This window comes from Grus americana, chromosome 3, assembly GCF_028858705.1.
Source record: "Grus americana isolate bGruAme1 chromosome 3, bGruAme1.mat, whole genome shotgun sequence".
NCBI lineage: Eukaryota > Metazoa > Chordata > Aves > Gruiformes > Gruidae > Grus > Grus americana.
Window position 1 is genome coordinate 45,525,137 of NC_072854.1, and position 27,301 is coordinate 45,552,437.

At 43.2% G+C, this 27,301-nt stretch overlaps 1 protein-coding gene across 3 annotated transcripts in view; it reads right to left on the reverse strand.

Moving 5' to 3' along the window:
* Positions 1–26,967, reverse strand: part of USP45 (ubiquitin specific peptidase 45) — a 58,578-nt gene extending 31,611 nt beyond the window's left edge. The window contains exons 1-6 of one of the 3 annotated variants that reach the window (XM_054821687.1): positions 26,747–26,962; positions 17,330–17,439; positions 15,182–15,351; positions 10,567–10,670; positions 9,961–10,061; positions 637–782 (exon numbers count right to left, since the gene is read on the reverse strand). In XM_054821687.1, coding sequence (XP_054677662.1) covers positions 637–782; positions 9,961–10,061; positions 10,567–10,670; positions 15,182–15,351; positions 17,330–17,429 — 621 coding nt within the window. In that variant the 5' untranslated portion in view covers positions 17,430–17,439; positions 26,747–26,962. Of the gene's footprint in view, positions 1–636; positions 783–9,960; positions 10,062–10,566; positions 10,671–15,181; positions 15,352–17,329; positions 17,440–26,519 lie in introns of all 3 variants that reach the window. The other 2 variants (XM_054821689.1, XM_054821692.1) reach the window with 2 other exon arrangements.
* Between the last annotated feature and the right edge of the window lie 334 nt (positions 26,968–27,301).

A 27,301-nucleotide genomic window follows, 5' to 3' on the forward strand; every position in this document is an offset into this window, starting at 1 on the left:
ACTGTTCACTCCTGTCTGCAGACGTGCAGATGTCTCTGCTCAACTGACAAGCATAGGATGGTCCAATATAAAACCCGACAAGGCTGCTGCTTTTTTGAGTATGTTAGATTAGTTATACATTCAAAGTCAATAAAATTTTATTACTATAGTTCATTCCACTTTTTCTGATCAGAAAAAAAACACCTTCATCAATAAAAGTACTTTTATAACTGCATCCATTGTAGGGGTTTAAAAATCATCACAATGCACTGTGCAGACATTTACGCTGTGCACAAAGTACCACTTTTCCCACCCACCAGTATGGTAAATACCGTGCATTACTCATAGCTCCCTAATGCTGAACTACAAATAAAACCATATGCTAGAATACAACCCACACACATATGCAGTGTATAAAACACTTGACATTTTCATTGGTCTCATTACTGTGAAAAAGGCTACTGATCCAGGAATTCTTTTTTGTTGTAACAGGAAATATTGCTTGGATAGCAAGGAGTAAAAAGAATTTGAAAAGGCCCTTCAGAAAGCAGACTGAAGATTGGTAAGAGTCAAAGTCTCTTCTGAAGCCCACAGTTTACACAGATTAAGTATTTCTGAAATCTATTAAGAGAAAGCTGTATCATCTTTTCATCTTACCTGCATGACAGCATTAAAAAAGCACGTATTTCCTAAGTTATTTATTCCTTTAACTGGAACTGATGCACCATTACCAGAACTTTTTCCTTTCAGTATTTCACTTGTTTCACTGTTTTCTTCACGGAGTCGGATGACTTTTGATGAACCTATAATTAAACTATAGATTAAAATTACTATATAATTGCATAGTTTAATCAATTCAGTCCTTCCACGAATTATGTTTATAATTTTTAACATATGTGGAAAGATACCTTGATGGTACTCTAAGCTGCTTTACGTAATCTTTGGGTTAAAAAAAAAGAGACATCAGCAGTTAGACGCCTGGGGAAAAAAAAAAATCCCCCCAACAACTGCATATACCTGACGAAACCTTCCGCAATAATCATACTGTCTGATAAGACTGTAACTTCTTCAATTACCCAAGCAATAAATAAAGTAAAACAAGCTCTGTTAGTTTATTAACAATAGGCAGTTAAGACGTACGTTCATTAGACCACTAGAAACACCACACAAAGGCTGCTTTTTGGTGCATTTAAGAGAGGTAACCAAAAGTTACCACCTGGATGCTGCAACTCTTTACCAATTATTGCACTCAGTTTGAATTGCCTTGTACAAGTCAGGCCACAGCCAAATTGGAGTTGCTGTTGGTTTCCCCAAACGCAACGTTCGCTCCTCCACGTGCCTCCCTTTGTGACAGCCTGAGGAATTGCTAACACAAGCCAAAGCATACGATGCTGCTGTTTTAATTTTAAACAACAAAAATTTGATAAAACTGCAATGGAATATGCTACCAGTATTACGTGCATGTATTTCCCTGTTTCCCTTATTATTTAAATAGACGAGGGGCAGCAAAGTTAGACAGTCATTAACTTGTAGCCTAGAGGTAACGGAAAGACTTGAGATAACAATATTTAGCCTCAAATTCTACTAGCAACTTTCATATTGTCATGATTGCAGGACTAAATATGAACATTACTGACATCTGCAGTGTCTTAAATATTGATTAACAATGCATGTCAATGTAAACGAGTTATGGACTTAATAGATGCCAAGAACTGTGATGCTGCAATCTCTGTCTTGACATATGAATTCATGTATTTGTTCTAATGAGTTTCACATTGAAGTCTCATTAAAGTATTCTTGAGAAATAACTAACAGACCTATTTATGTTAATGAAATGCTCATGCCAAAAGGTTCTTTTATGTACACTTCTTGATAGTTTCTTGCTTAGAAGATGAAAAACTATAATTAAATAAAAAATAAGTCATTAAAATATCTATTGTATCTGGCAACAAGCTTCTGATGCAGTCTGTCTGCACCCTATAATGTCGTCAAGGCATAATTATTTTTCCAAATCGTACCTGAGTTTGTCAAAACACAGTTAGAGATGCTTTGCTGTTCAAAAACATTTTTAAATGTTCTTGGTAATACTGCTTACACAGCTTTAAAATATCCTCCTTTCCAATCATGTGGAAAATTAAGACAGTACAAGGGCAAAGTAAGACACCAAGTCCTCCTTGAAAAAGCAGACAAAGCGTTTCTGAATGCAACGAATGACAAATAGCTTGGGAGCTGCTCACACCCTGAAAGAGTCACCCGTTTATGTGTCTCGTGCAACAACACCTTTTAATTGATGTGCTTACGAGGGGCACGCTACAGTGTCTGAGACTCATCCACCCACGCAGAGCTCCCAAAGAATCGTAGCAGGAGACCGGGAGCTCCAAGTGTCTGCAACTCGATGGCACTGCTCACTCTCAGAAATGTAATAAGTGGAGACTTCTTCCCCTTAGAAAAGTGTGCCATACAGAGAAGTGCTGGGGAGAAGAGATGGTTAAAAAGAAAAAAAAAAAAAAAAAGATGGGGGAAAAAAAAGCCAAAATTGTGTAAATAATTTGTGTATTAGTATACCACAGTTGTTGCATTTATCCATCGGCATTCAAAAACATCTGGGACAGCATCTTAAAGTAAACAATGTTCACAAGGCCATCTGGACAAAACTGCAGGCAAAAATTAAAGCATAAGCATATGGAAAAGCAGATTTTTCTCTTCCCTTTAGCAGTACAGGATGACAAATGTCAAACCTAGATCTGTCCACGCTTCACTGTGCTATGCTTTGCAGCACCACCTGGCTCTCCTTGCACAGCCACCAAATATGGACAGCACTGCCACAGCGGACCATATCTGCAGGGCAAACTCGATAAAAGCATTTCACTTCATGGTTAAATGGCAGCTTCACACAAGTAGCAAGGTTCCATTTGCTGAACCTTACATGGAAATTATTTGGGGGGGGGAGGGGGAAACAAAGCCGAAGCATCCAGCTTTGCGATAAGAGCTGGATGAATACGCAATTATAAAACACAATAAATGAGAACCAGACATCCAATTGCCACAAAGCTGGATAATTAGTATAGGGATAAGGAGAAGTAGTATTAAATTAAGAAAAGGCCTGTATGTTGTTACTGAAGTCTAGGAACCTACTTTCATTCAGAAGGTTTTAATTACTGCCTCTTGATTTTTTAATCGATTTTACAAACACAATCCATGTCACATTTTACCAGGTTTTTTTATCTGTGAAAAAGTCTTGACAGAAAAATGTTGCTTTGCCATTATAAACATTATCTGTTGCCTCACTTAGACCATGCAGATATTTTTAAGGACATATACAGAGCCAGAGGAGGGACAGCAGTTTTTAATTTAACTCTGCTCAGTGTCTCCAGCTCAGTGATAAATGACAGACAGGCCTGAAGCTGAATGTTTAGTTGACATGTGAAGAGTTGGTCAGTCTTAATAGAAGATGCTGGTAATGACTGTGATAGCTAATACTTCTACAGATTGGGGCTGGAGGGTCCTTCTGCGAGATTAACCCAAGGCTACAAGCATGTTATTAATCAAAAGGGTAATATGTAATTTTTTAAAGTGAATTTGCACTGAACTGTTCCAAAGACTCTTGCCCACACAATCTTGCAATCTTGTAATGTTTTAACAGGCGTGCTTTTGGATATGAAAAGTGACTTTTGTGCCAGTATAGACACAACAAGGACCCCAGCAGAAGGATTCCATCGAAATGGCTGTCATCTGCTGCTGCGCACAAGGGCCTTCAGCTCCTGGCCAAACAGTGCTTTGAGAAAAGAAGTACTGCAAGGCATCCAGCTGCATGCAGCAATACCGGTTATCAAGGACCCCGTTAATGTTCACAAGAGCAAGGCAGGTGACAAGCACAAAAGTAATTAAATTCATAGATTGATTTCTGTCTGCAGTTCACTATTACATCTTTTTGAGAGTTGACATGGTGCCCCTCAACCTCTCTGCCCTTCTCAGGCACTGTGGCCATCAGCCCACAGCAGGGACAGCGTATCGGACAGCGACTGTTTTGGGGCTCACACATTCAGACTGCACGCCTCTGTCAGACTCCTTCTGCAGTTTTGTTGTAGCAGTGGCCTTTCTAATCCAGTCACGCAGGGAAAACTCTCACCCAAGTTGTGCCTTGATCACCGCAACCTCCTTTTCCCTCAACAAGGCGTATCTGGCTGCAGAGATGCCCTACTGGAGCACTCAGCCAAGACCCACTGCCCAGCTCTCCGTCTGACTCATCTCACCCTGCTGACCACCTCTTCCCTGGCACCAGGTCAGTCCCACCACGACGTCCACCTCCAGCACTCACTCCTTCGGCTCTCAGACAGCTGCATTTGACCTTAGGTGCAGCCTTCGTGCTCAGCAAAGCTTCCCGACATCACCCCACGCTAGCAACCCCCCTTCCCGCCAGACCCAGAGGAAAGAGGACAGCAGTCAGAGACTGCTCCTCTGCCACAGCTCTTGCTTGCAACGCACTCTTGTCTTGCCACTCTTTTCTTCAGCTTTTGTAATTTTTACCTACTTCTGCTCACCTGTAGTCTTGTCTCGTAAGCCCTCCGGAGGCAGGGAACATCGTTTTGTCCCACAGCTGCACAGCACCGGCCTCATGGCTATGTGACTGAGATTCTTAAGCCCAGCGTTAACATAGGCAACGATTCAGTCCGTGAATCAGAGCAAGTCACTGGACCAGGTGTACAAACACACACGGTGCTGACACATCCACTTGCAAAAGACGTTCAGAAAACTTATCGCAGGTTCTCTATCAATTTGTTTTGCCAGTATTTCAAAAGTCTGCAGCGCACACGGACTTCTGTACTGCCCTTGCTGAAACTGAGCTGTGCCTGGGGGTGCAGATGGTATGCAAGCAAAAAGATAAACGACATCCAATTTTTCTTTCAGCCAGGGTAGTAAGCATTTTTCCTCATCTTTTCAATGCAACTTTTTTTTTTTTTTAATTATAAATGAGGGTTCCAGGAATATGCACTTTTATTCCAAGGTCAAGCCTTTTCTATTGAATACAACTCTGGTACTTCAGCTGAAGGTCTTCACAGTAAAAGCAAGGTTAATAGATTGCCTTTCTTTTACCAAGTTCTCATCATGCTGTATTATGAAATGCTACTAAATTGTCTGGCACTCCTTTTTTGTCTAAAAAATCTAAATTTTTTTTTCAACACTGTACGACAACGAGAATCTAACACTTGGAAAAACAGCACGGTTCTCTTCCGAAATGGTCACTAGCTTTACATTTTAAAAGTCCAATTTCTCTTGCAGTGCTACAATCCTGCCAAATTAAAGATTACAACTACGATTTTATTTCTCTGATTCTGCCAGAATGCTATAAACTAAAAATCTACATCTGCACACTGTGAAAGAACAAGCTATTCAAGCACCAGTTTTGATCCTCTACGCTCCCATGACTTATGCTACACCTCACAAGTAAATAAGTACATGGACAGGAAAGGGAAGAATCTGTGGATAAAAATGAGAGAACGTCTAAAAAGTTTTTTGCCAATAATTCAGTTCTCATTTCTTTGCAACATGTATAATTAACAGCAGCCACTAACAAGTAAGTAAACTTGAAAGATAATTTATGACCAACAACAGAAATGTCTTTTTGCTGAAGTGTATCTCAGATTTGGAGAATCAACATATTCTGCTTTATTTTGCTAGTTGATTTTATTTTTAAGTAGATAGAATGGACTTATACAACTTCAAGCTCCAAATTATGCAATAGTGAAAATCAGTTAGGAAAGAATACATTATCTTTTTTTCAGTACGATTCTTTGTCAACTGCTAATATCCACAGACAAATGCAAATTTGAAAAGTGATTCATCATACCTTGTTTTTCCTACAAGTTAACACCTATTACTTGTACTGTAAAATTATGTATTTTTAAATCTTTGTTTTACATCAGTTATATCCATTGGCAAATCTGCACAGCTGAACTTACTACCAAAATCTCAATGCTCTGCTTGACCTTCCCAACAATAAATTTAACTATAAAATTTGAGAATAAATATTCTTCCTTCCCATTCTATTGCCACAAAAACCAACTTAATTAACTGCTCCATAAAAAAATTGAATATGCAATCTTATGTCTCCACCAATGTCTAATTTGGCTTTTGTAAAGAAAATACGCATAATATTCACTTTTAAGACTGCACAACAATTTATTTTCTCCAGCAAATGAGCAGACACGCAGATCGCAATGTCTCAGCATGGTTTCTGTGTACTACATGTGCATTATGTCCATGTGAAGCTCACAAGTGTGCCACACGGACAATACTGCACCTGCCTTTCTGTGAAAATCATCATGGCCTACTAACCTTTTCCACAAAACAAATTTCTGGGTGGTACACCCTAGAAAGCAATCTTGCTTTATTCTTCCATCTTGTGCCCAACATGACCCCTTAACCAGACAGACTCCTCTAAAAAAAAAAAAAAAAAAAAAAAAAAAAAGGCAAAAAAAAAAAAGCAGGCATTGCTGGGTACAACAACCCATAGGATCAGATGTGAAAATCACACAGCTGCAAGCATTCTTTTGGGAACCCAGCACTGGGATTTATCTCAATCGCTTAATGTAATTACAAAAGTCAGTCATGTAGTAGTAATGTAATTTGCACATTTTTACAGCTGAAGTGAAGTTGAATCTTTATGAGAGGCTGAGTGAAAAGCAGGGATCCTGCTGCCACACTATTCCACCACATTAGTACCAAATGACAAGCATTTTGCTTTTGTTTATTTTCCAAGATGCATTAATTAGGAAATCTATATAACCCTCCCTTACATGTTCAAGCTGATAATTTTATCTTTAAATGACTCCTGCCCTTTTGAGAACTCAAAACCAAAAACCTAGCAGCCCTCATCTGTTACTTACATTCAAATTCATACTGCATTTATGCAGAAATTTCTACACAATGCTATCTGAATTTTAATGCCGCACCATGCCAACCGGTTGTTACAACAGAAAAAAATCCAGACATAAGATGAATGTTGTTACAGTGCCACATTCTGATATGAAAACTAAATGTCTTCACTTCGGCTGCTTTTTTAGGAAGAAACAGAAAAGCAATGGGAAAAAAAGCACAAGACTGATTTTTAAGTGGAAAATATGAATTATTAATTGTCAGGTTTACACTACGTGTTTCTCACAAGTTATTTTTCATTTATTTAAAATTGGCTTATTTTTATAATGGCTGAATATACAAAATAAATTTTAAAACATCTAAGCCAACTAATAATTTAAAGGATGACAGTTATGCTGAAAATATCACTTTAACATGAAATGAAATGCTACACTTAAACAAAACAAAAGATAAGTTGTCAATAGTAGAGTTAGTTTTCATTGTTATACTTTGTGTCCTTTGTGTTCTGGACAACAGCATGAATTATACTTCGATTTCAGATTTTATTTTTTAAAAAATCCTCATAGGCAGTCTAATTTAAAGTAAAGGAAAAAACAATATCTTAAGTTACATTTCTTTAGGGGGAGTACCAAGCGTGCCAGCCCAAGCACTTGACATAAAACAGAAAACGTATTGCTGGTACACTTATCCAAGTGAAACACGAACGCCAACTCCAACTGGGAACTCCCTCTCACACATAGCACTTATTTATCACGGCTGTTTCCTAGCCTCTTCCAGCGAGGAGCCTGACCCAAGGCAACAAAGCATGCCAAGCAAACAGCTTTTTCCTCCTTTCCCTGCCACTTAAGAAAACCCAGCAAATCATCTTTGGGCCAGCGTTCCCAGAGCTCTCAAGAACATGATCCACACTGCTCAGCACAGCCACACTCTCTGCCACGCAGGGAGTCGCCGACCTCCAGCTTTAAAACATTACTGGAAGTACGCACACACGCTTGCTTTGTGCATGAGAACAGGCTTGCACGTGAGCCTCAGCCCCTTCCCAGCATGGAGCAACCTCCGTGCTGAAACCTCTGGTTGTCCCAGGGGCCACCCTGCAAGGCTTGCGTGTGACTTCCTTAGCTTTGAAGGACGCTGGCATGTCTATTTGCTCAAAGCTAGGCAGGTGCATGAATTTGAAGGATGAAAGGTATCTGTGCAGACCAGTAACACACAGGCCAAGACACTGGGAAAGCAGGCTCCTCAGTCTGTCACTGATTTAAAACCACCCTGCACCTCCCGCTGCCTTGCAGGAGGATCCTTGCGCTGCTCACAATGCACTGCTCGCTTGACATCACCGCTGGTACCCGACTCTACCTTTTACATGACTGCCGTGAACCTCCTTTTCCAAGGCACCAAAGCAAGCAGGGCCAACTCAACGCACTGCTACCACAAAATGCGCGACTGCAGACCGAAGCTGGATGATAGCTAGTTTTTTAATTCAACGCCTGGTTTCAGAAACTGAAGGGCAAAGTGGTTTAAATAAAAAAGGAAGAAAAAAAGAAAAAGAAAAAAGAAAAAATATTTATGCCCTAAACAAAAATAATACAATTTTGTTTCCAGTTACAGAAAAGAGTTTCCACTTAGATCAGGCAAATACTTAAACGAAATATGTGCATTTTCAAAACAGAGTATCAAAATGAAACACAAATACATATACAGCAGAAATATATTCTGTCTTGCTCTGCTATAGAGACCTGATTTTTAAGAAATCCTGGGCCTAACTTAAGCTTACTTTTCCTGAGTTTGGAATTTCAGTTGCTTAATTTAAGACATTTCAGAGAAAACTGCTAAGCACCATACTCCGAAAACTTCAGATATTCTGAAGTTTCACAAATTAAGAATCTAAACCATGAAGCACACAGTCATATCACTCTGAAAGTCTTATCCAGCAGCACAAAAATGGACTGAAATTGTTTCAATGAACTAACAGAAACAAGCACTACAGCATTTTCATCTGCAAGCAAGCTGCAACACCCATTTATTACATGTAAACTTGAAACTGAAGCTGTGAACAAAAGTGAAATCATACTATATTTTCATTGCTCCAAGTGAAAAGATGCAAAAAGTAGCAATTTATCAATTTATTACAATTGTATAATTTAACATACAACTTGTGACAAGATCAAAATATAAAATATGTATTTCTGAGTTGCCCTTCATTTCCCCTCCCCACCAAAAATATCTAATACCTCTTAAAACCAGTAGGATTTATGCACATGCAGCTAGAGGAATACCCAGTCTAATTCAGTAAGGCAATTCTTTCCATTCTTACTTCTAATCAGTTGATTATCTCTGCTAAAAACTGCAACCAACTGTTTTAAAAGTTTACTTAAGCTGGCCTTTGTAAGTAAAATCTGGAATCCAATGTACTCTTGAAGCCACAAGCCAGAAATGCTGCCAAGTGTGTTACAGAAGCGATGAATAACATCATCAAGAGCAGGCAGTTGAGGGCCACACGTACAAAGTTTTATCTACTGTTACGTATATTGAGAAGATATAGTAGGCTCTAAACATAAGAAAATAACGTAATACTATTTTCTATTAGTAGAAATGAACATTCTATCAATTAAAACCCAATAACATAGATGAACAGAGAGCATTACATACAACAACAGAGGATTAGAAAATCCATTTAAAAAAAATCTAAGTAACTGTGGAAAACAAATTCAAATCAGAAAAATTTTAAGATGTGACACATCCACACTAGGAAAATTCAATTCATTCACACCTCTATATAGTTTTTGTGCATTAATTTATATGGTATCTTATTTAAGGTAACATCTTCTCTACAATAAACTTTCTTCATTAAAGATGAAATTTGGAAAAACTGTCCTACGGTACCCAAAATATTTTTAAAATGTAATCATACTGTAGGAAAAAAAAAAAAGAAATTATGTTTCAACAGGCATTATTTGCCCAAGTAATTGTGCAATTACAAATTGCATTATACTCGCATCATACATAATTTTTCAATCTATGTATAACATGACTCAAAATCCAAAATGCTCATTTTTAGAGACAGTACATTACAGACCTCTCCAGATAAAACTACTTCTGTAAACTTACTTGGTTCAGCCCTGGAACCATGTTTTTGAAGAAAGTCAACTATCTGAGCCAAAACCTTTTTGTTGCAATGTGTCGACAGCTCTTCATCACATTCATAACACCTAAACAAAAGAAGAAACCGACTGAAGTTCAGGGTATCTGGGTGCACCTCCCAGCTCTAACAAACCTCTCGAACAACTTTACGCAAATTACTTCAGCTCTAGATTTCAATTTTTCATACTAAAAAGGAATAAAATTGAACTCTCTCATCCCACATACTCTCTTCTATAGATCAGCCCCAATTCGCTGTGATACTTACAGATTTAATTAATCTCAGTTTATAGTCCTGCAAATAATCATTTAGAAATAAGCAGAAAGGACAAACTCCTATAAGCAACCAACTCTACAGAGCACAATGGACTCAAACTTCTATCTTAGTATTGATTTGTGACCCCTCCGAGAGTCCTAAGGACAAACTAATTTCCCCTCCAGAAAGCCTGCCTTTCCTCTATATGAAGTATTCATTTTATCTGTCAGAATCATTCTTTATCATGAGAAGACACTGCTTTAAGTTATGAGTAGTCCTTATATACAAGTGTACACAAACACCTGCATACTCATTCTTACCATATGATCCATGTGCTGAGGTTGATAACAATGCAATGAGGTTCTGTGCATGCTGTCTGGAAGTGTTTCAGAGAATGTTGGCCTTCCGAATTCTTACTACATCCCTAAAAATGGAAACATCAACACAGTAAGGGGAAAAAAGGGAAGCAGGAAAAGTGGCGGGATGGCTCCTATGACTGGAGTGTTGGGATGGAAGGGTACAGGCTCTTTAGGGAGGACCCGCAGGGCAGACGAGGAGGGGATGTCGCCCTCTATGCCAGTGACCAGCTGGAGTGCATGGAGCTCCACCTGGGGATGGATGAGGAGCCCACCGAGACCTTATGGGTCAGGATTAAAGGGAGCACAGGGGCAGGGGACACTATAGTGGGGGTCTGCTACAGGCCACCTGATCAGGATGACTGAGTGGATGAGGCCCTCTATAGACAGATAGGAGCGGCCTCACATTCAGAAGCCCTGGTCCTCATGGTGTACTTCAAACACCCCGATATCTGTTTGAGGGGCAACACAGCAGGGCATAATCAATCCAGGAGGTTTCTGGAATGCATTGATGATAATTTCCTCCTCCAAGTGACAGAGGAGCCAATGAGGAGAGGTGCCATGCTGGACCTTGTTCTAACCAACAAGGAGGGACTGGTGGGAATGTGAAGCTCAAGGGCAACCTTGGCTGCAGTGACCATGAAGTGGTGGAGTTCAAGATCCTTAGGGCAGCGAGGAGGGCGCACAGCAAACTCACTACCCTGGACTTCAGGAGAGCAGACACTGGCCTCTTCAGGGATCTGCTTGGTAGAGTACCATGGGACAGAGCGCTGGAGGGAAGAGGGGTCCAAAAAAGCTGGTTAGTGTTCGAGGATCACCTCCTCCAAGCTCAGGAGCAATGTATCCCAACAAAGAGGAAGTCAGGCAACCAGGAGGCCTGCATGGATGAACAAGGAGCTCCTGAGCAAACTCAGACACAAAACAGAAGCCTACAGAGGGTGGAAGCAAGGATGGGTAGCCTGGGAGGAATACAGAGAAACTGTCCAAGCAGCGAAGGATCAGGTTAAGAAAGCTAAAGCCCTGATAGAATTAAATCTGGCCAGGCCAGGGACATCAAGGACAACAAGAAAAGTTTCTATAGGTATGTCAGTGATAAAAGGAAGACTAGGGAAAATGTGGGCCCTCTCCGGAAGGAAACAGGACACCTGGTTAACCAGGATATGGAGAAGGCTGAGGTACTCAATGATTTTTTGCCTCAGTCTTCGCTGGCAAGTGCTCTAGCCACACCACCCAGGTCACAGAAAGCAAAGGCAGGGACTGGGAGAGTGAAGAACCGCCCACTGCAGGAGAAGATCAGGTTCAAGACCATCTAAGGAACCTGAAGGTACACAAGTATAGCAGGTCGAGGGAGGTGATTCTCCACCTCTACTCCACTCTCGTAAGACCCCACCTGGAGTACTGCATCCAGCTCTGGGGGCCCCAGTACAAGACAGACATCAAGCTGTTGGAGCAAGTCCAGAGGAGGGCCACAAAGATAATCAGAGGGCTGGAGCACCTCTCCTATGAAGACAGGCTGAGAGAGTTGGGGTTGTTCAGCCTGGAGAAAAGAAGGCTCCGGGGAGACTTTATAGCAGCCTTCCAGTACCTGAAGGTACAAGAAAGCTGGAGAGGGACTCTTTACAAGGGCATGTAGTGATAGGACAAGGGGCTTTAAGCTGAAAGAGAGTAGATTTAGATTACATATTAGGAAGAAATTCTTTACTGTGAGGGTGGTGAGGCACTGGAACAGGTTGCCCAGAGAAGTTGTGGATGCCCCATCCCTGGAAGTCTTCGAGGCCAGGTTGGATGGGGCTTTGGGCAACGTGGTCTAGTGGAGGGTGTCCCTGCCCACGGCAGGGGGGTTGGAACTAGATGATCTTTGAGGTCCCCTTCAACCTAAACTATTTTATGATTCTATGATTCTATTATTAGTAAATAAGCTGCAAAAACTTTACTTTTCCAAATTAGACAGAAAGGTATAGTGCCCTAAATACTCACTTAGCATTCTGAAGGATTGAGAGGGTTTAACATTCTTTATAATCCAGTATTATAAAGATGTCAATTAACTTTTTTAATTAACACATTTTCTTTTTACTAATAAAGGAAAATCAATGACAATACAAAACCAAAATCTCATCTTTTCTACTTGGAAAAATCTGTTAAAAGTATAGAAAATTAATAAGTTTGGTTTAACTTAATAGAAATAATTCCTAGCTTTTGATTAAGTATCAATAGACAGCAAATTATGCCATTCACAAAATTAAGAATTCTCTAAAAAATGTGAATTCAGTAGTATCATAGAATCATAGAATCTTAAGGTTGGAAAAGACCTCTAAGATCATCAAGTCCAACCGTCAACCCAACACTACCATGTCTACTAAACCATGTCCCAAAGTGTCACATCTACATGTTTTTTTGAACACCTCCAGGGATGGTGACTCCACCACCTCTCTGGGCACCCTGTTCCAATGCCTGACCACTCTTTCGGTGAAGAAATTTTTTCCTAATATCTAATCTAAATCTCCCCTGATGCAACTTGAGGCCATTGCCTCTTGTCCTTTTGCTAGTTACTTGGGAGAAGAGACCAACACCCATCTCACCACAACCTCCTTTGAGGTAGTTGTAGAGAGCAATAAGGTCTCCCCTCAGCCTCCTCTTCTCCAAGCTAAACAACCCCACTTCCCTCAGCCGTGCCTCATAAGACTTGTGCTCCAGTCTGTTGACCAGCTTTGCTGCCCTTCTCTGGACACGCTCCAGCACCTCAATGTCCTTCTTGCATTGAAGTGCCCCAAACTGAACACAGTATTCAAGGTGTGGCCTCACCAGAGCCAAATACTTCCCTAGTCCTGCTGGCCACACTACTCCTGATACAAGCCAGGATGCTGTTGGCCTTGTTGGCCACCTGGACACACTGTTGGCTCATGTTCAGTTGGCTGTCAACCAGCACCCCAAGGTCCTTTTCCGCCAGGCAGCTTTCCAGCCGCTTTGTCCCAAGTCTGTGGTGTTGCATGGAGTTGTTGTGACTGAAGTGCAGGACCCAGCACTTGGCCTTGTTAAACCTCATACAGTTGGCCTCAGCCCATCAATCCAGCCTGTCCAGATCCCTCTGTAAAGCCTTCCCACCCTTGAGCAGATCGACACTCCCGCCCAATTTGGTGTCATCTGCAAACTTACTGAGGGTGCACTCGATCCCCTCATCCAGATCATTGATAAAGATATTAAACAAGATTGGCCCCAAGACTGATCCCTGGGGAACACCGCTTGTGACCAGCTGCCAACTGGATTTAACTTCGTTCACCACAACTCTCTGGGCTCGGCCTTCCAGCCAGTTTTTTACCCAGCAAAGAGTGCACCTGTCTGAGCCATGAGCCGCCAGCTTCTCTAGGAGAACGCCGTGGGAGACAGTATCGAAGGTTTTGCTAAAGTCCAAGTAGATAACATCCACAGCCTTTCCCTCATCCACTAGATGGGTCACCTGGCCACAGAAGGAGATCAGGTTGGTCAAGCAGGACCTGCCTTTCATGAACCCATGCTGACTTGGCCTGATCCCCTGGTTGTCCTGCACCTGCCTGGTAAGCACACTCAAGATGAACCACTCCATGATCTTCCCCAGTACCGAGGTCAGGCTGACAGGCCTGTAGTTCCCCAGATCCTCCTTCCGGCCCTTTTTGTAGATGGGCGTCCCACTGGCAAGCCTCCAGTTGTCTGGGACCTCCCGTGTTAACCAGGACTGTTGATAAATGATGGAGAGTGGCTTGGCAAGCTCCTCCACCAGCTCCCTCAGCACTCTTGGGTGGATCCCATCCAGACCCATAGACTTGTGAGTGTCCAGGTGGCACAGCCAGTCGTTAACTGCTTCCTCCTGGATTATGGGGGGTTTATTCTGCTCTCTGTCCCTGTCTTCCAGCTCAGGGGGCTGAATGCCCTGGGGACAACCAGTCTGACCATTAAAGACTGAGGCAAAGAAGGCATTACGTACCTCAGCCTTTTCCCCACCCTTGGTGGCCATGTTCCCCTCTGCATCCAATAAAGGATGGAGATTCTCCTTAGCTTTCTTTTTGTTGTTAATATATTTGTAAAAACATCTCTTGTCATCCCTTACAACAGTGGCCAGATTGAGTTCTAGCCGGGCTTTTCCCTTTCTAATTTTATCTCTGCATGACCTAACAAGATCCCTGTATTATTCTTGAGTTGCCTGCCCCTTTTTCCAAGAGCGGTATAGCCTCTCTTTTTTTTTCCTGAGTCCCAGCCAAAGCTCCCTGTTCAGCCAAGCCAGTCGTCTTCCCTGATGGTTCGTCTTACAGCACATGGGGACAGCTTGCTCCTGCGCATTTAAGACTTCCTTCTTGAAGAATGCCCAGCCTTCCTGGACCCCTTTGCCCTTCAGGACTGTCTCCCAAGGGACTGTCTCAACCAGTGTCTGGAGCAGGCCAAAGTCTGCCCTCTGGAAGTCCATGGTAGTGGTTTTGCTTATCCCCCTCCTTACTTTGCCATGAATCGAAAACTCTATCATTTCATGGTCGCTAAGCCCAAGACAGCCTCTGACCACCACATCTCCCACCAGTCCTTCTCTGTGAACATATTTCCACCATATGCTTACCTGTGAGCCACATTTGAGACACAGCCATATGTCCGAAGGTGCCACAGGCTCACCATCACTCATCCGCCTCTCCTTCAAACATTCTCCACATATTGACCAGACGCTCTGAGCTACTGCTCTCTTCACATGATGCACATCCACTGCTTGGCTCACGTGCTGGCAGGTTAAGCCTGGAGGAAATGACACACACTCACCTTTCATCCATTAAAAATAACAGTTATGAGAGGGAGCATGCGTACATTAAAAGAGCAGAATCTTCAACAAGTTCAGCATTAGGAAAAAAATAGCCAAGAACTAAAACAGGAAAAATCAGCCAACTGCTCCCCATATACTGAATTTTATGAAGGATCGATTTCAGTCTTTCTATAACGAATATCCTTTTTTAAGTCAATAAATGCCACCTCTTAAAAACAGATAAGCTACTTTGTACAAAAGTACAAGCATTGCTTTTGTACAAACTTCATTTACCTGGGGTTTTCTGGTGGGTTTTTTTTGGTGGGTTTTTTTTTTTGTCAACAGTAAAATACTACATACATCTATTTTTGCATATAACAACACAGGCAGTTGCCTCCTTTCCAATCCATAAAGATTTCCAAATACCCATGCATCTGTACTACAACTGCCTGTTCTGAACATGAATATCAACCACCGTTCTTTTCTGTCATATTTTTTGCACAAATTCCACTATAACATCACAGAATAACCTAGGTTTGCAGTGATCTCTGAAGGCGATCTTGTCCAAATCCTCATTCAAAGCAGGGTCAAATACAAATTTAGATCTGGTTGCTAACAACTTTGTTCAGCTGAGTGTTGAGTATCTTCAAGGACAGAGGCTTCACCACGTCACCAGAAAATCAGTGTTTTGTTTGACCATCCTCATGGTGAAAATAAAATACATTTCCTCATACCTAGCCAAATTTTCCTTGCCCTAACTTTTGTCTGTTGTCCTTTAGTCTTTTCATTGTGGACCTCCTAGAAGAGTCTGGCTCTGTCTTCTCTATAACCACCTATCAGGCAGTCAAAGAAACTATACTTTCATTCCTTTGGCTAAACAAACCCATTCCCTTCACCCCTCTTCACATATCATGTTCTTCATCTCCTTAACCATGTGGAGGGGGTGACCCACTGCTGTACTGATTCTGACAAGTCCATATCCTTCTTGTAACAGGGAGCCCACAACTGGACACTGTCCTCCAGATGAAGTCTCACAAGCGCTGAAAAGATGGGAAGAATCACGTATCTTGACCTGCGCTCTAGTTAATACAGTCCAGCATACAGTAGGCACAAGCAACGCGGCTTGCTTTTACTCAGCATGTGCACTAAGACCCCCAGGACCTTTTCTGCAAAGCTGCTTTCAAGCTGTTGATTCCCACCCTGTAATTGCATGTAGTTATTTTGGCCCAGGTGCTGGACTCTCCACTTGCCTTTGTTGAACTCCATGAAGTTTCTGCCAGCCCATTTCTCCAGCCAGTCTAGGTGACACTGAATGGCAGATCTACACTCTAGTGTATCAACTGCTCTTCCCAATTTGTTGTCATGAAAATCCCAACAGGCTCAGGGACCAGGGAGGACTGAGTGCAGAGCTTCCATGTGAAGAAGAAGCAAAGGTAGGCTTGAGCTCCTCAGCCTTTTCCCATGCCCCATGTCCCTAGCTCCCCCACTCCCTCAAGCAGCACTTGCCCTAGCTTTCATTTTACCAGCACAAACCCCATACAAGCCTATCTTACCCTTTACAACCCTCATCAGATTCAACTCTAACTGAGGCTGGCTTACCTAATCCCATCCCCGCATACTCAGGGCCCCTGCAAGGACAGCCCAAACCTGCCTCCACCTTCTCTGCCCTTCCTTTTTGCCCCTGAGCTCAGTCGGAAGCTTCCCATTCAGCCAAGCAGCCTCCAGCACGTGTGCTTGACCTTCTGCACATTGGAAAGGACCGTTCCCCTGCTCTGAAGAGGTTGTCACTGAAGATCAACCAACTCTTCAGACCTTTTTGCAGTCACACAGTGTAACAACCGATCACGTCACAAACACTTGACTGGGGATATTTCTGTTATAAATTCAAACAAGGAAATAATTTTGTGGTACTGCTGATCTGTGGTTTTCATCAGTCAAAATACAAGCTGGCCAAACATCACCTAATGTATTTACCTGAAATATCATCTGAAGAGTCCTCATCCTGTGGCCTGTTAAGCCTCTTGCTTCTTTTTGGTTTCTCGGGGTTGGCTCTTGATGGATCTTTCACCCGCATCTGTTACTTACTAGGAAAGAGAAACAGGGGTTGCTTTATTGTCTAAACACTTCATCAAAGGTAGTGAGTTTGAACTCTAAAAGCCTGAGATCAAATCACACGTTCAAACCCCACAAAGAGTTTTAGGCTTTGACTAAAGTCAGCTATTGTGTAACAAGGAGTATGAACATGTCTTAGGAATCCCGAAGATCAGCTACACTACGTGACGTTATGAATTGTATCTGCAGCTGCTTCCAGGCAGTAGTGTTAAATATTTGAGATACCAAGATTTTCTTTAACTAGTAGTTTAATAAACTACTAAAGAGCTCCAGCCATACCTTACCAGAAAAACTTCATTAAAATAAAAGCTTCTCTTCCTTAACATATCTCCCTTAGGAAAGGTTTCAGTCACCATTTACCCTTGTACATTCCCTAAAAGCATTTGAGCAATTTCAAGCACTTTAATAAAACACAAAAGTCTTCCAAATCTCAGTGAATTGTAATCTCCTATGAGTGCAGCCAGACTGGAGTGCAAGCTGACCCCTCTATTAAACATCGGAGAATCCATACAAATGAAGTCTCTCGTAGGAAATTTAGGTCATTAATCAAGGAGTCCTACGAGGAATAGAATTAAAGGATAAATATTTGCCACTAAACTTAAAAAAAAAATCCTCAGATTTCAGCCCACCAGTCATTTAACCAAAATCCAAATGTGAATTCACTGAAGGAGTGTAGTTGCACATCACACAAAGAGCTGCTGAGGCTTAGTTTACAGGTTGTCTTTTAATATGTGCTTCATAAAAACAAACTTATGTTTTCATATACAGAGCATATGAATGTAAGATAGTCAAATATTCATACATTGCAAACCTGTGAGCCATTCTGTTTAGAAAAAAAATTACATCTTCTTGTGTACTAAACAGGTTGTTAATGTCACCTGATCCCCCAAACATTTTCAGCTGCACTACCTCATTTATGTATAGCAAACCTCTAAAATGCCCCACAGTTGGGAATAGAAAAAGATATCTTCTTGCTACAGATCAAGTAGACATGTCTGCCAAAGTTTAAAGGTTGTCTACCTACGTTTTGAAATCTTCTCTGTATATGCATGGAGACCTTTGTACTACTGAAGCTCTGAGAGACACAGGAACTGACCTGTTGTATTGGGTTTGCTGGCAAGGTTTTGGTGGGGGGGCTACAGCAGTGGCTTCAGCAAGAAGCTGCCAGAAGCTTCCCCCATGTCTGACAGAGCCAATGCCAGATGGCTCCAAGACGGACTTGCCGCCAGCCAAGGCCAAGCCCATCAGTGATGGTGGTAGTGCCTCTGGGATAACATAGTTAAGAAGGGGGAAAAAACCACCCAGAGCAACTGCAGCCAGAAAGAAGAGTGAGAAGATGTGAGAGGAACAACTCTGCAGACACCAAGATCAGTGAAGAAGGAGGGGCAGGAGGTGCTCCAGGTGCCAGAGCAGAGATTCCCCTGCAGCCTGTGGAGAAGACCATGGTGAGGCAGGCTGTCCCCCTGCAGCCCAGGGAGGTTCACGGTGGAGCAGATATCCACCTGCAGCACGTGGAGGACCCCACATCGGAGCAGGTGGATGCCCAAAGAAGGCTGTGACCCCATGGGAAGCCAGGGCTGGAGCAGGCTACTGGCAGGACCTGTGGCCCCATGGAGAGAGGAGCCCATGCTGGAACAGGTTTGCTGGCAGGACTTTTGACCCCATGGGGGACCCACACTGGAGCAGTTCGTGAAGAACTTGTACCCCATGGAAGAGACTCACACTGGAGCAGTTGGTGAAGAACTGCAGCCCCTGGGAAGGACTCATGTTGGAGAAGTTGGTGGAGGACTGTCTCCCGTGAGAGGGACCCCACACTGGAGCAGGGGAAGAGTGTGAGGAGTCCTCCCACTGAGGAGGAAGGAGCGGCAGAGACAACGTGTGATGAACTGATCGCAACCCCCATTCCCCACCCCTCTGTGCTGAGAAATTGAGAGTGAAGTTGAGCCCAGGAAGAAGGAAGGCAGGAGGGGAAGGTTTGGTTTTATTTCTCATTACCCTACTCTGATTTGATTGGTAATAAATTAAATTAATTTCCCCAAGTCGAGTCCATTTTGCCCCTGATGGTAATTGGTGAGTGATCTCTCCCCGTCCTTATCTGGACCCACGAGCCTTTCATTGTATTTTCTCCCCTGCCCAGCTGAGGATGGACAGTGACAGAGCCGCTTTGGTGGGCACCTGGCCTCCAGCCAGGGTCAACCCAACACACCTGTATATTGAACTCAATATGCCCTCTCTTATCCATTAAGCCGATCAGCAGAACAGTCTTCAGTATCGATACTAGAGCACCACCATCACTGGTATCTGAACAGCCTTCACTGAAGTGAAGCAAGCAATTGATTTGTACTATATTAAATACCATGATGTTCTTAAATTATAGATTTCAAAATTTCTTGTACCTAAGGGTATAAGGCTTCAAATGCTTAGACAGGCAAGTGAACAATGCCACTGAATTCAGCTTTGCTGATTTTGTAGGTTTGCAATTCATATTCATACAGTAAGAAAGATCTGCATATTGCAGCTTTTGACTATTTATATTCAACAAATGTTAGCACGCCTAATGTACATCAACAGCCATGCATCACAGCATCCCTGGGACATGAAAAGGTGCGTCAGACTCAAAGAACTTCAACTGTGTATTTCTGCCTTGGCACCTTATCATATATATCCAATCTTCATGTGAAACTACCCATCACCACTTGTCGCACTGCCACTTAACTGAGCACAAGATTCATCGAGACATTCATCAAACAGTAAGGCTGATACAGCTGCTGTTAGAAAACCCACGATTTTACACTAAATTATGTAAAGAGTCAATAGCAAAGACAGCAAAAATGTCCTCCCTAAAGGAACATAGTTGTGTTTAGGTTATTCAACACTGACATAAACGATCTATGATTTCATTTCAGCATAACAATTTTTATCTCTTTGGACAGATTATGTAAGACTGTCCAAACCACAGATTTCACCCAAATGAAAGTCATGTTCATGTAAGTACATTTTGAGAGCTTGGATAGCTTCATGAGAGAACAATTATGGGCCCAACCAGCTGAAACACATGCAAGTCTTTACCACCTGTGACATCCTGTGGCCCACAGGCCAGGCGATAGGATCCAGATCGGGACACACACATTCTACCACTGAGCCCACTCTCCAGGGTCCTTCAGGACACGTGGAAGAGACAAGAGTGTCAGCTGCAATGACTGAAAACATGGCATTTCTAGCCCAACATAATCAACATGGCATTAGAAATGAACACTGGCACAAGAAGCTGGTGTTCACACTGCAGGTTTGGGAACCCACCGAGCAACCCAGAGACTTTTCAGCCTTCTTTCAGTAAAAGCAGGCAGAACAAAAGATAACACAGACCATTAGATTAATCAGTTTTCATGAACACACAGACAGGCATCCATCAGACAATGTTTACTGACCTGTGAGCTCTTGGAAAAGCCACAGAGTATCAGGGACCTAGCCAGCCAGGGTTTGTGTCTGATTTTGAAAAGCATGTAAGTGGGACGAAAGGGTAAGAGCAACGAGCTGCTCAGCAAACATTTACGATGCAAGTAGCACAGTATATATGCAGTACTCTCTGCCCTTTTCTAGTATATCTGGGAATAGGAAACCGTACAAGTAAGATTGCATTTACCAACTAAAAACATGATTGACATTTCAAAATCAAAATGTTTACACCAGGAATTTGATTATTATATTTAATTGAGATAAACGAGGAAGAAACCGAAGGTGCTTCAGAAATTACTTCTCAGAAATATTTCTGTTTATGGGAAATAAAAGACTGAGATTTTATTGGAAGGAAACCCCTGAACAAACATAGACCTAAGAAAAGATAAAATATAGCTAAGAAAAAAGCAAGAGAGAAATTCTCTAGGTTTCTGTTGACCATAGGCACAAGCCATTCAGGATAAGCAGGCAAAGGAGAAATGAATAATTTACACAAAATGAACCTGATACACTGAAGACTGAAAACCTTGGCGATATTGCCATGATTTGTCTCTTTCCAACCCATTCTCGTATTTTTTTTAATATGTTCCTTGAGTAATTTGTGGCTACAGCCATCAACTGTGGAGTGCCCTGAAGGAGACAGACTCTCCCTTTGAATGCACAAGCAGAAAGAAGTCTCCATGCATCCTTGCTTGGAAGTTTCTTTTTGTTATGGAAAAACAAATACGCTAAGTTTTTCATTTCATATGCACAAAATCAAGTCATGGTGCAAATGATACTTGACTAATGAATCTGACAAATTAAAAAACCCTGACTTTTGCAGTAGAAAAAGCTGAGTTCAGACGGTATATTAGAGATTGTGGTGGTGCTATCTGGCACACAGTAAAAATCTTAAGTAAAAATTATGCAGCTCCATGGAAAAATCCCTAAAAATAGAAAGAGCTAAATCTCTTCCTTTTAAGCAATCATTTCATACAAAACTAAGAACTAGTCCCTGCCAAACATGTTCAGATTCTTTGAGCTCAGCATACAAGAGTTTGAAGTGTAAACATCATCATTTGCTATTCTCGATTTACTTTTACTTCTTAAAAGACTCCTAATGGCAATCTGCCTACAAAAAGCTGATTAAGATCAAAAGCTCCTCACTACAACTGCTCATTTCCACCTTTCTAGAAAGATCAAACCACTTCAAAAGCAGCAGAATGATCTGCCTAGCTAATTTTAAAAGCTTCAAATTTGACAAAGTGCCAAAAATCAATGTGCTAAATTTGTTAAGTTAAATCTAAGTTATGCCTAGACTATTCTAAATGTAAGGTATGCCTGAAATAGTCTATATTTAACAACATTAATATTTCTATATTTAGAAATGCACCCTCTTCATAAAAATATATATTTAGGAACTAAAAAGAGCTGTATGTAGTTCCTAAAATAAATAATTGTTATTTTTTAAAGTTTTATATTTTACTGGAACTCAGTAGAGCTGGACCCAATATAAGCTACAAGGCTAGTGTGAACTAGAATTCACTTTTCTTTTGGGAAAACAAACCAAAACCAAACAGGTTGTTCCTCTTCATGGCATCTTTATGCTAGAGAGGTAGAGACACAAACTATTCCTTCACTGTCTGGACTCCCCAAAACCTATTCCCGTCTTACCATCTTGCACTCCTTACTTAGAGGCTGAGTTCCTCACCTACAATGTCTACGGCTCACTTGCTAAATGTTGAGATGTGCCACCTTAGTGAGTTTTCCCATGCTGTACCTTCACTATGAAGCTTAGAAGAAACCTGAACCAGATCATCAGTGTGTTAGAGAAATAACCTGCTGCGCTGACTGCTGCCATATCACTTCTTCCACCTGCCTAGATCCACTTTTTCCCTCCTCTTATAATTAGGGTGCCAGCTCTTTCAGGCAAGTGCCACATTTTTTATTTGTGTAATACCTATCACAACATTCTTCCTGATCCTTGATTAACTAGGAGGATTCCACTTGCATTACTAGAATGAAAACAACAAGATAAAAATGGTGTAATAACCACCAGCTCATCTAAGCATACCTACCGTACGAGATGTAGCCAAATGAGTCTACATATAGTCTCCAGGTACTATTTTGGATACGGGTAAGACTCTCCCAGTAGGACTGGCCATCAGCTGTGAAACCAGTCTTGTTAATCATTTCATCAGTGAGCACCTGAATTCAAAGAAGCTAGGGCAAATCCATTCAGCTTAGTCCCTAAATTCATCTGAGGAATCCTAAATTCCAGCTGTCTCACCACTTGCAGTCAAACTTTAAAGTTAAAATGATACCATTTTATGTTGCTAATGCCAAAAAAATCCTGCATTGCACTGAAAAGGCATAGAATGCACTGAATACAGTGAAAAATAAGCACTTTCATGTAACTTAACAGAACTGTCCAGCTGTCAACAGCAGCCTCCCACCAAAGCAAGGGGCTGATGAACAGCACAGATGTGCAGATTAGGTCCAGAGGCCAAGATGCTCCATAGCACATCTGTGAAGGGTGTTTATGAGCTTCCACGTAACTGTCAGAGTACAAAAAGAAGAGCCTCGTATGGGTCAGTAATGCCAGATCCTCTGCAGAATTGCTACATGTTTTGATGTAAGCTGCAAGTTGATCTATTTTGGACGACTTGTTCCGAGCGTTACCTGTGGCATTTTGGCTTGCTTGCCGCGAGATCAAATATCACCCAATCAGAGCAAGAACCGCATCCATCACGGTTAGCAATCGGGCAGTGTCACCCATCAGCGCGCCAGGAGGCTCAGCGCTCTGACAGCCACCAAAACCTTTGCGGCAAACAAGCCCCCACTGCCTGCTAAAGCAGTAAAAGGACCAGAACTGCTGACTGGTAGTGGCAGCAACACTTCTTCCCCTGGAAAATGTCATCTGAAATTCTGAGTGTGTCATCTCCAAGATTTCCTAGCCGAAAGGCACATCACACATCCTACACCGTCACTGGAGCTCAAACGCCAATCCTGACATTATGTTACAGTCCTAAAAGGGTGAGACACTGATGTACTTTTTGCGCAAGGACTGAGACAGAGCCTTCGGACCACTAGATACCACTTTCCAACTAACAGGAAAAATCCCATAGCATTTCTCATTTTTATTAATCCTTTTTATCCAGCTGCCCATGCTAAATATGGTCTGTCAATGTTCATGTTTGCATCCTGCGCAATCCCCCTCAGATTTCCTACTGAAACCCACTTGCCACAGCAAAATTACTTCTAAGGATGAACAGAAACCAGATGCGTCCAGCAACAGGAATGAAAAGACCCTGTAATTGGGTCTTTTATGTCATTTATGACTAAAGTAAATTAAAGGATTGAGTGAGTAAAAGGAGTAGTATTTTGATGACATTTTTGCTAGTATCTTATAGCAAAGGTCTCATGGAAAATTTCAGGGATACCTGTCAATATTCACCCTCATAAAGCAAACTGCAACTTTTGCTTATGTTCTCTATCCCACCTTAAAAGCATTTTAAAAAATAAACACACCAAGAAGGAAAAACATCTGGGTAGATGCGTTCATGGTCTAACATGGATTTTCCTACAAATTCATGCTTTAAAAAGCAAAACATAGAAGTATCATAAAAAGAGCCACGGCTTATAACTAATGATGTTGGCCTGCAAGTGAAAACTTTGTATGTGAAAAGGCAGTCAGATGACAGAGCTAACACTCTATGCACTCATGTGATACGAACACTGATGTAACAGTGCCATCATCACAGAAAATCTGAGGACATAACAACTGAAACAGCTGGAAAATAACCAGTAAACTCACAGTATCTTGGTGAGATAACCATGAGGACAAAAACTGGGAAAAAAGCGGTCCAAAATGTCATAAGAGAACGTGAGGGCAACATGATGAACTTCAGGGAAATGCTAATTCTGTGAAGTGCAAAAAAAAAAAAAAAAAAAGGAACTAAGGAACTGTGGTTGCAGCACAGTGTGTGAGATAGCAGGCTGAAGCCCACACAAGTTAATACATTAAGCAGAGACTCACGCTGTACTCCTGCCTAAAGGGCTGAGTTGGAGCAGATGAAGGAAGACAACGGCTGCATGTAACTTCCCATCTGCTTTGGAAGGGTGTTGTGGGAGTTAGCTAATTAACGGAGGTAAAACAGATACATCAGTAAAGGACTACAAAAAACTAGTTTGAACTCCTTGAAAGTCAAAGTCTTGCCACCAAGAGAAAAAAAATTTCATTCAGTTTTCTTCCTCCACACAAACTGCCCCAGTTTGTTTTGATGGCACGTCTGAAGTGGAACAACTTGTCCTTGATCTACGATTGATGCTCACAGCAGAACCTGAGACGCGAGCTGCATTTCTGTGAGTCTCGCAGAAACAAAACTACAGAGCACCAGTTCTTCAATATTTCATGAAGAAATCTGACAAAATATTTACAACCGTAGTAAACTGCAGAGCAATTTCACAAAGGCATACCCTGCTATCAATCTGGCACATGCTCATGCCACCATTTAAAAAGCTAGAAAATGAGAGCGGATAGAATCCTTTAAACACAACTCTGCTTTATATGCTGGTATAAGAGGATTATTTAATGGAATTGGGAAATATTTGTAGCTAAAGATGACGCGCAACAAGAATACAGTGCTGCACCTTGAGTTATTGCCATCTGCTTCTACGCTCATGACATTTGACTTTATTCTGCCGCATCTGTGTTTGCCATCGTGCATATCCTGTTTAACCGTGCGAGTAGCAATGTATCTATAGAAAGAGCAAGCTGAAGTCCTAAAGTAAAGGACGTCAACAGCAAAAGACTGAATGAAGTTCTTAAAAAAAAAAAAAACAAACCAGGAATCTGAGAATCAAACAGTTCACACAAATACAATGTGCAGAGGTGCAGTTCTGGGTCTAAAATAGCATGTCTCCAATTAAGAGGACCATCACCAGGCTGTCACCTAATCACCAGGCACGTACCAGCCTGCATTCACCAAAAACTAAACTTCAGGCAGCGGAGTGCCAGCACTGTGGCCACACACGCCGCCTGCTATAACACCTGGCGCGGGGAGCCCGCAGCCTGCGTTCACGCAGCCACGCAGCAGTGGCAGCGGGCCGGCGGTGGCATCACCAGGCCGGCATATGCCACGCTGTCAGAGCAGGGCAGAAATAATCACGCCAGCCTCATGACAGAGAGCCGCAAGACCATTTCATAACTGCAGTCGCTTGCTAACTTGCCTAATGCAAAGTGAATGGAGCTTACGTTTAAACCCGACCAAAGGCGATGCTACCCAACTCTCTCTAATAGACCAAGAAACTTACTGCAGGTCACGGAGACGGCCCGGTGCTGCTGTTTTCACGTCATGGTAGGGTTAACCTATTTTAGACCGACAGCGGCCAGTCGGCAGCAGCTGCTCGCCACCGGCTACCCAAAACGAGCCCACACAAGCCGTACTTGGCCACCAGTTCAGAGCACGGCGGGAGAAGCGCCAGGCAAGGCTGCTCCGGCCGCCTCCAGCAGCGGGGAGGCCGCCCGCCCGGCCCGCGGCCACGGCAGAGCAGTCCCCCCATCGCCCGCCCCCAGCCCGGCACACGCGTCGCCCCGCTCCTCGCCCGGCTGCACCTGCGCGGCGCCCACAGGACGCGGCTCCGCAGGCCGCGGGCCCGGCCGCCGCCATGGCGGGGCGGATGGTCCCGGCACGGCACGGCCGTCCGGCAGCGACCGCCGCGCGTCGGCGCCGAGGCTCCGCGGCCCCCCGGCTCCGCAGGAGAAGCCCGCCGTGGACACGGCGTGCCCCGAGCTGGGCCGGCGGGCTTCCCCCCTCCCCACCCCGAGCGCCCCGCACTCACGGAGCGGCGGGCGGCTGGCAAGCAGGCGCGGCGGCAGGAAGCGGCGGAGGAAGCTGGGCCGCAGCCAGGGCCGCGCCGCTCCGCTCCGCTCCGCCCGGCGCGGCCCGCCCCCGGCCACGCCGTGCCGCTCCCCGCCCCAGCCCCAGCTTCAGGCCGGACGGCTCCCCGCGGGCTCCGGGGGCGGCGGGCGGGCTGCTCCTGGCGCCGTACGAGCTCGGCCGGGGGCAGGTAGCGTGGAGTGCGGGTGGGACCCGGGGGGTGGTGCCGGTTCGAGGGCAAAACGCGTCTCCCCGGTAGGAAGGGCGGTGGAGGAGCGGGGCTGCCGGCTGGGCGGGAGCGTACCTGGGCCCGCTGAGGTGCAACAGGTAGTGGCAGGTCTGGATGCGAGGCACTTTACAGGCTCAAGGCAAAGAGAGGAAGGGGGTGCAAAGGAAGGGAGACATGATGGGGTTACCTTCACATCTGAAATTAGCAGGGTCTTGCTGAAAGATCTGGAGATCCTGCACTGGGTTTGCGCATGTGGAGGAGCAAGCTAGCAGGTTTGCCTGTGTACAG